The 14,380-nt window shown below is 38.6% G+C and overlaps 1 protein-coding gene across 3 annotated transcripts in view; it reads left to right on the top strand.

Moving 5' to 3' along the window:
• The first annotated feature begins 8,877 nt into the window (after window positions 1-8,877).
• Window positions 8,878-14,380, top strand: part of LOC109431702 (U-scoloptoxin(19)-Sm1a) — a 65,576-nt gene continuing 60,073 nt past the window's right edge. For 2 of the 3 annotated variants that reach the window (XR_003895603.2, XM_062852628.1), the window contains exon 1: window positions 8,878-9,677. Coding sequence is in view for 2 of the 3 variants with exons in the window: in XM_062852628.1 (XP_062708612.1) it covers window positions 9,569-9,677 (109 nt within the window). In the remaining variant the exon portion in view is untranslated. The remainder of the gene's footprint in view (window positions 9,678-14,380) is intronic. The other variant, XM_029866077.2, reaches the window with a different exon arrangement.

Below are 14,380 nucleotides of genomic sequence, written 5' to 3' on the forward strand. Positions count from 1 at the left end.
AAAAATTTTGGAAGCAGCCAAGAACAATTCTGACAGCATCTCAGTAGAAATCTGGTGGCATCCCAGGAAGAATCTGGAAGAATCCCTGGATTCTTGAAGCAACGTATAAGTATTCTGAAAGCAACCCAGAAGGATTCTGGAAGAATACCTAAAGTATTCTGTAAGCATTCCAGAAAGCTTCTGGAAGCATCTTAGAACGAATCTGCAAACATCCTATAAGGAATCTAGAAGTATTCCAAAAGAAATCTAGAAGCATCCCAGAAGAATTTGAAAAGCATCCTAGAAGGAATCTGGAAGAATCGCGGAAAAACTTTTTTTCAAGCAACCTAGAAGATATCTGGAAGCAACTCAGAAAGATTTTGGAATTATCCCAGAAGGATTCTGGAGTTATCCTAGAAAGAATCTGGAAGCATCCCATAAGAAATCTGAAGTAATTACAGAAAAAATTTGGAAACAAGCCAGACAGAATCTGAGAGTATCCCTGAAGAACGTTAGAAGCATCCTTGATGGATTATTAAAGCATGCCAGAAAAAATCTGGCAGTATCCTAGAAGAATTTTGGAAGGACTCTGGAAACATTTTAGAAGAATTTGAGAAGCATCTCGAAAGAAATCTGAAAGCATCCCTGAAAGATTCTGCGAGCAACCTCGAAGAATTAGAAACAAGAAAGAATCTGGGAGCATCCCAGATTGTTTCAGGAAATATCCCTGAAGGATTATGGATACTTACATGGTAGATTCTAGAACCATATCTGAAGAAATCAGCAAGCATCCCAGAAGGAATCTGGTAACATCCAACAAAAACTCGGGAAGTGTCTCAAAAGAAATCTTGAAGCATCTCATACAGATTCTGGGAGCAACCTAGAAGAATTCTGAAAGCAACTCAGAAGAATTCTGGAAGCATCCGAGATGGATCCTGAAAGTGTCATGGAACAATTCTGGAAGTATCCCTGATGGATTCTAGAAGCATCTCAAGAATCCTTCTTGTAATATTCCTGAAAATCTAGGAAATGTTCCAAAAGGAATCTGGAAGCACCCCAGATGGAATCTGGAAGTATCCCATAAGAACTTGGGAAGCATCCTGAAGGAAAACTGAAAGCATCCCAGAAGCATTCTGGAAGCAACCCAAAAGGAATATGGAAGCATCTCAGAAGTATTTTGGAAGTAACCCAGAAGGATTCTTGACCTAACCTAGAGGAATTCTAGAAGCATCCCTGAGGGATTCCGGAAGCATTCCGGATTGCCGTCTAGTGGCCACCAATATAGTTTTGTTCAACCTGAATTGATTGTGAATTCTGTATTATTTATTAAGCTGTAGCATTATTTAGATATACATAGTATAGGTATTCAGAGGAACTCGGAATTATCAGTGGCCACATCTTACCTTCTAACTGGCTAGTGTTATCCAGAGAGTAAAAAATTCGAAGATTCAAAATGGAAATTGACATTCTCATTTTTTAATTCGTGCTTCGCCACATTCATTGTCAGCTGAATGCCTCTCTATTTTTATTCATACTTTCAATATGGGTATGAATGTAATGTAAATATCTATTGGAGTAAGTCTTCTGTATACCCGCTTATACGGATGTTCTGGTAGGGTGGGGCTCATTTTAAAAAATCTCTCCGGGATATGATTTCCCAACTGGAAAGTGATCTACTAGTCAAAATAAGAAAGCTGATGATATTTAGGGGTGGCGCAAAGGGTTTAAGTGAAATTTTTGCTAGAGCAAACCTTCAAAAAACGTTTCAAATTTAATTTTCAAACAAAATTTTTCTAGACTAAACCGGTGATTTTAGAACCCAGTTGGGCCAAATATGCGTTCAAAATTGCGTTAAATTGGTTTCCGAGATGTTTGAAGAAAACATGTAATATTTTGGTATCTATCCCAAAAAATACCAAAATACGACATTTTTCCAAATATTTCAGAAACCAATAGAGATATAGCAATTTTGAGCACAAATTTGGCCCAATTGGGTTCTAAAATCACCGATTTAGTCTAGAAAAAATATGTTTGAAAATTTAGTTTGAAATGTTTTTTAAAGGTTTGCTCTAGAAAAAAAAATCACTTAAACCCTTTGCGCCACCCCTAAAGATCAACCAAAATCACTCATTTTTGTACAGCTTACTTATTTCGACTAGTAGATCGATTTCCATTTGGGAAATCATATCCCAGAGAGATTTTTAAAAATTAGCTCCACCCTAATGTTCCGGGTTGTCCCGGATTGTTCCGGAACCACAATTGGACCATAATATGCAACTGATATTATCCGGAGTGCGGTTGACTTCTAATTTGCGGCTTCCGAAAAAATATCGGGTGCGAAAGAATTCTTGGATGACAATGATTTTGCTTTCCGTAAGGAACTCGGGTTGATTCCGGCCCTCTAGCTGGCCACGGTGAGGCCGCCGGCCAATGAGACCCCCACCAATCGATGCAGCACACTTTTTCCAAGCAAAAATGGTCTCAGCCGTTGGCAGAACGCGTTACCTAGCTGAGAAAATGAATTTAGTCGTGTTTCGGGTTCAATTTTTCCCACTGTGCAGTGTTGTGGCGAGCAGAATGTACTGCTTTCTAACGTCCAAAAGTTTGAAGAGCTTCATCTCTCATTTCATTTCTTCACTCGCCGATTCGCTTAGTGGCGTTCGAGAGCACATTGCTGCTCAGATAAACGAGACAATGAAATGCGGATTTGAACAATTGGGGAGAAATCTAAATTGTACATTGGATAGGGCGATTTCTGGCTTTCGGGATATAGTTAATAAAGAAATGGAAAATATGAAATGTTCATTCTCACAATTTAATTCGGTTAATGCTGCAATGAATGTAAGACAAGGTACTTCTAGCACGGCTTCGGAGCCGAACTCGAATCCCAGAGGTAAAAAGCGTAGAGTTCAGAATGACGGTGCCGATACGCCAGATGATGTTTTCATTGAAAAAGTTAGTTTTGCGGATATTGTTAAGAACAACTCTGGGAATCAAACTAACGGTAAAACTAGTAGAAAGAAAAGCGTGAAGTCTAATGACGCTAATGTCACAAAGAAGGTTGAGGTGACTCGTAAGGCTCGTCCAGTCATTGTGATAAAGCCGCAAGAGTCCAGCCAGAGTAGCGATGATACTCGAAAATTTTTGTACACTAAACTGGATCCAAAAATACACAAGATCAGTAACTTTAGAAACGGGAAAGATGGCTCTATTATTGCTGAGTGTGCAACAGGATATAACGTAAATGTTGTTAAAGATGGCATTCAAAGTAAATTGGGTGAAAACTACAAAGCTGTTGTTCCCTCATCGGTGCCAAGACTTAAAATGATGGGCATGTGCGATCAGTTTTCTTCCGATGAATTCATTCAAATCCTAAAGGACCAGAATGAAGACATCGCTATCAATGAAGTGAAAGTCATCCGTATGTTTGAAAATCTACGTTTCAAGTACAACAAGTACAACGCGGTGATTGAAGTTGATAAAAATACGTACAGTTGCATGTTGACCGCTAGGAAGGTAAATATAAGGTTTGATCGGTGCCTTGTTGTTCCAGACAATAGTATTGTACGATGTTTCGAGTGTGGAGAATTTGGACACGTGAGCGCTAATTGCAAGAACGACACTAAGTGCTCTAAGTGCAGTGAAAGTCACAAGACATCTGAATGCACGTCAACTGTATTGAAATGTGTTAATTGTTGTAAAATGAATAACGAACGTAAACTTAACTTGGACGTTAACCACGCAGCTTTCAATGTTAGTGAATGTGAAGTCTATAAGAGACTTGTTCAAAGAAAAAAAAGCAGCTTGCATTTCAATGAATAGCAACCAAGTTCCGGTAGTAATGTGTCACAATTTGATATTTTATATTTTAACATTGCGGGTTTATCTACAAACTACGTTGCACTACGTTAGATTGTAGAAGTTAAACGTCCACTTTTAGTCTTTTATCAGAAACACATATTGTTGATATGGATGCTTTTGAACAGTACAGTATTCCGGGATATAATATAGCTGCTTGTTTGTCACATTCAAGACACACTGGCGGTGTTGCTATTTATGTCAAAGAATCAATTCAATTCAAGCTTCAATTGAACGAAGTTTGTGAAGGTAATTGGTTTTTGGGCATTACAGTTGTGCGAGGCATGAAGGTGGGTAATTATGGTTGTTTATATCATTCTCCCAGTTCAAGTGATCACCATTTTATTGCTATTTTAGAAAACTGGCTTGAGAGTTTCGTAGATCCTAGTAAATTAAACGTACTTGCTGGTGATTTTAATATTAATTGGTGTGACATTCATAATTCGAATCAGTTGAAACGATTATCGGAATTTTTTAATTTAAAACAAAAAGTAAATGAGTATACGCGTATTTCCAGCCATAGTAAAACTTTGATTGATCATGTTTATTCTAATTTTGACTCTGTTAGTACAGTTACGTGTTTAGATTTAAAAATAACCGATCATGAAACATTAGTTATTAACGTTGAGGATACTCAAGAAGACGATAATGCGGTAAAATTGAAGTGCTGGAAAAAATACTTAAAGCAAGCAGTTTCAAGGCTTGTCGAGAGAAACATGGATTTTCAAACAACGGATTCCCTGGATAGGAAATCAGCTGTTCTTACCGACGTTTTGAAAACCTGTACCAATGAATTAGTTGAACAGAAGATTGTTTCTTTGAAAAACTCTAACAGCTGGTACATTTTAGATCTACTGCGCCTTAAACACACAAGAGATAAAGTGTACAAAAAGTTACGTAGAAATAATAATAATTATAATTGGAAGAGGTACTGTGTTGCGCGTAATAAATATTCGCAATCGTTAAAACAAACGCGTTGCGAATATATACAGAGGAAAATTGATCAGCATCAAAACAACAGCAAAGAGTTATGGAAAATTTTAAAATCTCTGCTTAAACCTAGTAATTGTAAACCGCGGTCTATAACTTTTAACGGCACATTAGAAGATAATGAACAAATAATAGCATGTAAATTTAATGAGTATTTCATCAATAGTGTTTCAGCAATTAACCAATCCATTGAGTTAGTTGATGAACCTGATGAAATAAAACAGCCGATAAACAATAATTGTAGATTTGAATGTTTTCACCCAATAACGATTGAAGAACTTAGGAATACTTGCTTTTCTATGGGAAAAACGGCTGGCGTAGATAATGTAAATGCAAAGGTAATACAAGATTGCTTTGATGTCATCGGCCACAACCTGCTGGACCTGATAAATGAATCACTGCAAACTGGGCACGTGCCACAGGTTTGGAAGGAATCTTTAGTGATTCCTATTCAAAAAGTTGCTGGGACGATTAAATCCGAAGAGTTTCGCCCTATCAATATGTTGCACACATCAGATAAAATTTTAGAACTTGTAGTTAAAGGCCAGCTATTAACGTATTTAAATAGTAATAACTTGCTTATACCAGAGCAATCGGGATATCGGGAAGGTCATTCCTGTGAAACCGCATTGAATTTGGTATTAGCAAAATGGAAAGAAAGCATAGAGCGAAAAGATACGATTGTTGCTGTATTTTTGGATTTGAAACGTGCCTTTGAAACAATTTCTCGGCCCTTATTGTTACAAAAAATCAGGCGTTTTGGAATTTCGGGTTCTGCATATAAATGGTTTGAAAGCTATCTGTGTGACAGAACCCAAAGGACTGCATTTAACGATTCTGTTTCGAGTCCCTTGAACAATAATCTTGGGGTTCCACAGGGAAGTGTATTAGGGCCCATTTTATTTATTATGTACATTAATGACATGAAACGAGTCTTGCGATATTGTGATATAAACCTTTTTGCAGATGATACCGTGCTATTCATTGCAGCTAAAAGTTTAGGGGAAGCCATATCCCATTTGAATGATGATTTGCGTTCTCTGAGTAGATGGTTAAAATACAAACAGTTGAAGTTGAACATAGATAAAACTAAATTCATGGTAATTTCGCGTAGCCGAGTAAATGAGAACGTCTCAGTGAAAATTGATGATGAGACACTTGAACGCGTTCGGGAGATTAAATATCTTGGCGTGATTATTGATGATAGATTAAAATTTGACTCTCATATTGACAATGTCATCAAGAAAATAGCCAAGAAGTATGGAATTCTTTGCCGACTCAAAAACGATTTAACTACAGCTAGTAAAATACATTTGTATAAATCAATCATCTCTCCCCACATAGACTTCTGCTCTTCCATTTTGTTTTTAGCCAATGGAACACAAATATCGAGATTGCAGCGATTGCAAAATAAAATAATGCGTTTGATTTTGAGATGCAATAGATTCACATCCTCCTCTTTCTTATTGGATGCCCTACAGTGGCTATCAGTGAAGCAAAGAATTGTGTTTTTAACTTTGGTGTTCATTTTCAAGATAGTAAATGGTTTGCTGCCTCGATATTTGTGTGATCGAATTGAAAGAGGAAGTGACATTCATAGGTATAATACTAGAAACGCGGATGATGTAAGAACACCACATTTTTTAAACGGTGCTTCACAAAATTCCCTATTTTATAAAGGTATAAATGTTTTCAATTCGATGCCTACACACATAAAACTAGCACCAACATTATCACGGTTCAAGAGACTATGTATTTCACACGTCAAAGCTGCCTTTTGAACAGCTACCTTGTCAAATTTGTATCTTGACGAAGTTCCTGCAAACGGATATTTTTGTTTGAACAATTTTGAATTACCTTTTAATATTTATTGAGGCACCAATAAACTATAATGTTCGCCTCGATGATGATGATGGAATTTTATTGTATTGACGTAATTTATTCTATTTTTTGTGTAGTCTACAAAAGTTTGAGTCTCGCGCGCGGTGACAGGTATAAATGACTTTTTTGTATTTATTTATCATATGGAATATTTGTACTGTTGAAGGATTCTGTAGAGTAGTAGTGAGTTGTCTAGTTGAATGTCGGGAATTTCATGAGAATGAGAATATTGCCGACTGTTTTGACATCGCGCGAACGTTATCAATCCTCGCAATATTTTTGATTTTCTGATTTTTCATGATCACTAGTAATGCTTGCAAACATCTGTAGTTGAGAGCATCAGTATTTTAAAATTTATGTTTTTGCTGTATAGTATGACAAATTATAAAGTTGTTTATATCTGTGAAAATAATCAGACCGTATTAAGTTTGCAAATCTGATTACATTGTTTATAATTAATAATTATCTTAAAGATATATCGTCTTGCTCAAACCTTTGTAGGGGTATGTGGCGGGACCATCATCATCATCATCATGTAGTACCTCACCTTAAAAAAAATAAAAAATAAGGTCACGTCGACTACGCCGCCGTCAAATAGGACATACTACGCTGCTTCAAATTACTATAAACGCCGCCGTTGGTGAAAAGTGCTTCGGCGCACACGGGCAAAGTGATGGTCTTTCGTGCTTGTTGTGTAACACTGCTTTAGAGGGTGTAATAAGGAGAGCGGGGATAAACACGAGTGGAACGATTTTCACGAAGTCCGTTCAGCTACTTGGTTTTGCTGATGATATTGATATTATAGCTAGTACATCCGACTAAATAATGAAACCAGGCGAATCGCATTAGTCACTAATGTGTCGAAGACAAAGTAAGTACATGATGGCAAAGGGCTCCAGGGAGGAATCACTGCGCCTGTTACCCCGAATTTCCATCGACGGTGATGAAATCGAGGTGGTGTAAGAATTCGTGTACTTGGGCTCACTGGTAACCGCCGACAACGACACCAGCAGAGACATTCAGAGACGCGTTGTGGCAGGATATCCAGCTTACTTTGGACTTCGCAGGACTCTATGATCGAATAAAGTTCGCCGTCACACGAAGCTAACTATCTACAAAACGCTGATTAGATCGGTAGTCCTCTATGGGCACAAAACATAAACTCTACGTGCAGAGGAGTTTCGAACGGAAGGTGTTGCGTACCATCTACGACGTACTGCAGATGGAATACGGGACTTGGAGAAGGCGAATGAACCACGAGCTGCATCAGCTACTGAGAGAACCAACCATCGTCCACACCGTGAAAATCGGGAGGCTACGGTGAGCGGGTCCCGTCATCAGGATGTCGGATAGCAACCCGACTAAAATGGTTCTCGAGAGTCATCCGACCGGTACAAGAAGACGTGGAGCGCAGCGAGCTAGGTAGGTCGACCAAGTGGAGGACGATCAGCGGACCCTACGCAGAGTGCGGAACTGGAGACGCACAGCCATGAACCGAGTAGAATGGAGACGATTCCTACGTACAACAGAAGTCACTCAGGCCTTAGTGTGACCGGTAAGGTAAGTAAGTTTTATGAGAACGTACCTCTTGAGCCGACCTACTGAAGGTTTATGCTTCCTTTTGTAGAAATGGAGACGCTTGGTTGTTGACGTCTGCAGCCTATGTTTCACCCAAGGTTAATGACATTTGGTATCATAACCGTTTTCGCATTTATTCCATCTTCACCATAACTTCTATTATATTCCAAAGAAAACAAAAACATTTTGAGCACTTAAGTCATATGACAGGGAAATTACTAGAAATTCCTATAACGCAATGGTTTTGAACTGTACCTTATCATGTTCTTACTTTGTAGCATCGCCCAAACCAACTGAGCTATGCTTGGTTACTGCATGTCGGAAAGTAATGAGTTCTATATTGCCGTTCTACGCATAATTGTCCCATGCATATAGGGTTTCCGTTACAAGTACTTACCTACTTGTTTTCAAAATGTTACATCACATTTGAAACCAATTTAGCTTCGCAAAACTTTAATCTCAATTCCAAACAGACGAATTCGAATCGGAACAGCACTATGAATTGTTTATGTTTTTTTAATTGGCGCTCATGCAAAGTTGATATCAGCTACCTAGCTAGTTGGGTTGAGCTCGGGAACCTACGACGCGTGTGACGGCAGTAGTCGTTTGCCAGTGCTAAATGAAACCGCACCGCATCGTTAATATAGTGCGCCTCTAGCTTGCCTCTATAAAAGCTATTGATTACTCATAAGCACCCGACAGTCGTCAGTCGAGCAGCCGCATAGAGAGGCAACCAATAACAAATTGAGTGAAAAAGGGTACCTGAAGTACGGGAGGAATTGAGAATAGAAAAAAAAAACGGTGGTGACTAAAATTCACGCGACACTAGGCAATTTGGTGTGCGATCGCTTTTTGTTCGCGCTGCTTCCGAAAATTTTCACCCATAAATCGTGCAACGTGATAGGCAGTGTGGCTGCGTGAAACCGGCCGCTAAAAGCAAATTAAGAACACAGTGAAAATTGCTCCGGGTGTTTTTCGGGAAGATTAACTGTTTTTGCTGCGATTTGCAGGACAATAGCGAGAGAATTGAGTGCCGGTTGAAGTTCTGTGAAAACAGATTCGTTATTTCGGAAACGGTGTCCAGTTCATTACTCATTGTTACGCGTTAACGTGTCCGTTCCGGTGTTGTGGTGCTTTGGAGCGGAGAATTGTGAACCGCAAGCAAAACAGCGCGTGTCTGCGATCTCACACATCGCATCGCTCTGCCCACGTCGCATCATCACGTCGAACCCGTCATCGAACCGTCGTTCCGCTGCCGACTGCAGTTTGAGGGTCGTAAAAAATGAAGTTCAACTTGTTTACACTGCTGTTGGTGGTGGCGTTTGTTTGCGCTTGCCATGGAGCCGAAATTCCACCACCTACGGTTCCCGAAAATGGAGATGTTGTGCGGAGTAAGTACTATGAACTCTGCTGTAGGTGATGGAACAATTCAATGGGTTATGGACTAGAAAACAGACGTAAAACTATGAACAACAACGATTAAGTTAGAACTACGGATGCATTTTATAACCCAATCAGGTCATATTGTTCAACACTAAAACATGTTTGAGATCCACTCGTCAGTGCATGATTTCCAGACAATCTCAAAAATGTTTTGCAGTTACTCATTCATAAAATCAACTGGACTTGTACTATTTATGATGCACAATGTTCCTTAATAAAATAAGTAAGGTTGCATTCCAGGAATTATTGCAAATTTTACGATTTTGTAGGTGCTAGCACAGAGAACAGACATCCAAGTCCAGTTCCGAAACTGTGTAAGGAATATAACGGCCATTTGAAATCGGCAACACAAGTGGCAATAGTGTGGCGCTGCAATCGGGTAATTTCCCATACTAATTTAATTCACCACTTGAAATATTTCAATTCACCACTGACTGTGGCTATATGGTGTTTGGTGGCGTTAGTGTTGTCATCGTGTATTGGTTTGCAACCTTACTCAAGTAAAGATTCAAATCCTTACACAACTTTCCGAATAAAATTTGTTCTAGCCTGGATGTCTGTTCTCTGTGGTGCTAGAGCTGATTTTGTGATTGTTGAACATACATATTTGATAAAGTTCAAAGCTATGAGAAGGTCTCGTCTCGCGTATTTTACTATGTACTGTGTGGTTTTAGCGTAATGCTAAACTATGGAGAATTAATAGATCTAGCTCAAGTGAAATGTCTGTGTCCAGCGTACTTTTAATTATTTAACAGAAGTGGAGCAATAATTATTTGCTTTCGACAGGATATTTATAATCTATTTATGCATTGTCAATTGTCTCAAGACGCAATGCATGAAGTCCCTAAGAATACGATAGTGAGGGTTTTTAAATGTACGTCAATCTTGACATCAATTTGTTTGAACAAAAAAATGTATGTTGGGCAGCAATCTGAGCATCTCTAGATGAACCAATACCTATTATCACCTTTTGTATGTGGATCCCAATAAATTGTGTGTAGTTTTAGCGAGTTGTGATCGATACGTACAGCAGAGCAGTTGTCTGGTGCTACGATTAAATGATTGGATTGTGAGATGTTCGCTTTTTCAATGATATATCCGAAAGCAAAGTCCTGGCTAATATGGTTTCAATTACCCGGAATACGATATGTATAAACGTCGTTTCAAAAGCAAACTATGAATCTATTTCATGATTTCAATTTTAAATTGAATAAAATAAAAGTTGTTTAAATAATAGAAAAACTAAACATTATTATTTTTTATCTTTGCTTTCGAGATTTCCAGCCGGTAGATGGTTCATCTCCGCGAAACTAAACATAGGCGGAGCTAGGAATACCAGTGCTAGAGATCAAACCGTTGGTAATAGCATTGGAACTGCTAAAAATTCATAACTCCACCATACATTATAATTTGTTCCGCCTATTGAAATAAAAACGATTTAGTTTCCTATTTTTTGTGTTTTTTACCCTTCTTACACCCATAAGAAGGGTATAAATATCGCTCGAAAAACCGACTTTCGATCCGAGGCCCGGAGGGCCGAGTTTCATATACCAATGAACTCAGCTCGACGAACTGAGCAAATGTCTGTATGTGTGTGTGTGAATGTGTGTATGTATGTGTGTGTGAGTATGTGCGTTACAAAAAAAAGTCACGCACGTTTCTCAGCCATCTGTCAACCGATTTGAGTTCTCTTGGAAGCAAATGAATGCTACTACATCCTAGTAGAACGCTATTGATTTTTTTTTTCGTCCAGATTACCAAGATATCTCTCGAAGAGTACTTATGAGTCGTACATCTAAACTTTTTAAGACTTTGACCAAGTGTATCATAATAAATATTTCGGTCGTTTGTCAATCGATTTGGATTCTCTTGGCACCAACTGAAAGCTACAACATCCTAGTAGATCGCCCAGAAATTTTATTTCGATTGGACATTTGGTTACAGAGATATCTTTCGAAGAGTACTTAGGATTTTGAAACGAACTTGGTTTGGCAGTTGACGATTGCCCCGCGATCTTGGATCCCGACGCGATCGCAGATGTCCGAGGTTCTTGTTAGTTGTACTGGTGGTTGACGGCCCGCCCCATGAAGAGGGGGGGGGGGCTTCGCAGTGTCTGTTGATGGATGACGTAGAGGTTATGCGGAGGTAAATTCGGCCGTCCGACGTTCAGCCGAAATAGATGTCGAATGGCGTTCTGTGCTGGGGCCTGAAACTCGTTGGCGACACGGCCGGACCATCCCCAAAAGGGGTGGGGGGTGTTCGTGGTTGAGTTGAAGTGATGGTGTAGATTGCCCGTCAGGTGTCCCATCAAAATCGTGGATAGATGCTTGTCAGCTTCCACATTGGCGGATCTCGTGTCGGCTCAGGGGAGGACGTCTCTGGCGACCGACCCTCGGGTATAGATGCTGATTGGCCAACTTCAGCCTTCACGAGTCCTTTGGGCGGCAACTCGATGGCTCTAAATACTTTCCGGCACACCTTGCCTGTTCTCTGGGTGATCACTGATCCTCTGTTAATCGCTTCGCTCGGTCCGAAGACCCGACTCCCTACTTCGTTCGTCAATCTTCGCCTTTTTGTTTCCTTTATCATAGCACCATACTTCACTTGGATGTTTGCAACCACCACCCACATAACCAATCTGTGTTTTAGTACTCTACTACCAACACCGTACACTCAGTTTGAAATGATCGTTTAAAATCTATCTGCACAATTGGTCTCCCTATCTTCCCACACCGTAGAAAAATAAACAAAGTGTTACCGTACGGTAACAATTTATACAACTAAACCTTTTGAAATTTTTGACCAGGTCTATCATAATAAATATCTTAGTCGTATGTCAACCGATTTCGGTTATCCTGGCACCAAATTAAAGCTACAACATTCTAGTAGAACCCTATACAATTTCATTAGGATTGGACAGTTGGTTACCGAGATATCTTTCAAAGAGTACTTGAGAGTAATACAGGTTAACTTTTTGAGAGATTTTTGACCAAGGGTACCATAATAAATATCTCAGCCGTCTGTCAACCGATTTGGGTTCTCTAAGCACCAAATGAAAGCTACAATATCCTTGTATAAGGCCCCGAAATTTTATTTCGATTCGACATTTGAATACTGAGATATCTTACGAAGAGTATTTCAATAAATTCTTTTTTATTATTATATTCACTTGTTATCTAGCATTAGTTTTTGACCAGTATATGAGAAATTATTTTTCAATAAATAATGCTGACGGAGAGACGAACCAGCCAAGGGCTGAAAGTCTCTCAAATAAAGATAAATCAATCAATCAATTAAATAATACTGACCTCATACAAAATGTATATTAGCAGATTATTGTTTTCAACAAAATAATAAATAACAAATTACAAATACACAGGAATTTTATGAAAACTAACAATATGTTAAATGAAAGCTTTGAATTTATATATTGTGGGAAAAATGCAAGAACCGGACAGCCAAAATAACTAGCTAATGCCAAAACTGATTAAGTTAGTAGATATATCATTTTTGTCCTTTTTACACCATAACCATGAATACCAAGTACTTCGGAGCATATTTAATCGACTGATTAAGAGATATTAGACAAAGCGTATCTCGCTGATTTTCTTACCCATTTGTTAATCGATTTTGGCAGTTAACAAAAGATACAATATTCCAGAATATGTAAGCTATTTTTTAAACAATCCATACAAGATTATAGGAGGTGTCTGGCATTTCTGGTAGTTTAGTAAGTGTAAGAAGGGTCTCTTAGTTGAAAGTGTGAATTTTAGCAAAAATGTTGGTGATACTACAAGTAAAGTTTGAAATAAATTTGTTAAATTGTTAAAATTCTTTAATTATGCTGATATTAGATTGTGCAGCAGAATCTGAGTGGTTTTTGTTCACGGAACGAGAGAAACATTTACCTAGAACAGTGCAGCTACTGATCCGCGATACGGCTGAGCTGGTACTTTCACAGTGCTGCCCTTGGAGCTGCCAATAGGACATTGAGGTAGGTGAATCTAATTCAATTCTCCTGCATCTGTAACTGTTTGAGTTGTGCGATGCGCCTAGCGAAATATTTCGATAAAACATCTCAATTTTAATCATCCACTGGCTCTCCAACTAGATTTTCTTACCGTATTATTTAATTTTTACAAATATTACCTCATATGCAATCTCGCATTTAAGATTATAATGGAGTCGCAACAAAAGCATCTGAAGTTGTTGAAGAATGTCAACTTGAAGTTATATAATTGTTAACGCAAATTTGAAATTATTAATACTGCTAAATGAAATCGGATGAAATTGTGGGCTTCGTATACGATTTAATCTAATTTGTTATTGCATCTTATATAATTCTAACTTAATTTGTGCATTAATATAACTTTAGACTAACATCCTTATATGACTTCTGGTTTGCTGGGACGGTTTCGTTAGTGCATTTGCTCAGAGGACACTCCATGTCAATCGAGGATTTGTGTCAGCTGGAGAAACAGTTGTAGGTGGCACGGCTGGATATTGAACCCATGACCATTTACATACAAAGCGAACGTGGATCCTCGTTACAACGAGGCCGCACCATGTTTTGGATATTTTCAAAGCATGTGCGGAAGGAATATAAAAAAAAATACGTGAGGTGTTTGCTAAGGCCCTGTTTTGCATAGAC

Source organism: Aedes albopictus, chromosome 2, assembly GCF_035046485.1.
Source record: "Aedes albopictus strain Foshan chromosome 2, AalbF5, whole genome shotgun sequence".
NCBI lineage: Eukaryota > Metazoa > Arthropoda > Insecta > Diptera > Culicidae > Aedes > Aedes albopictus.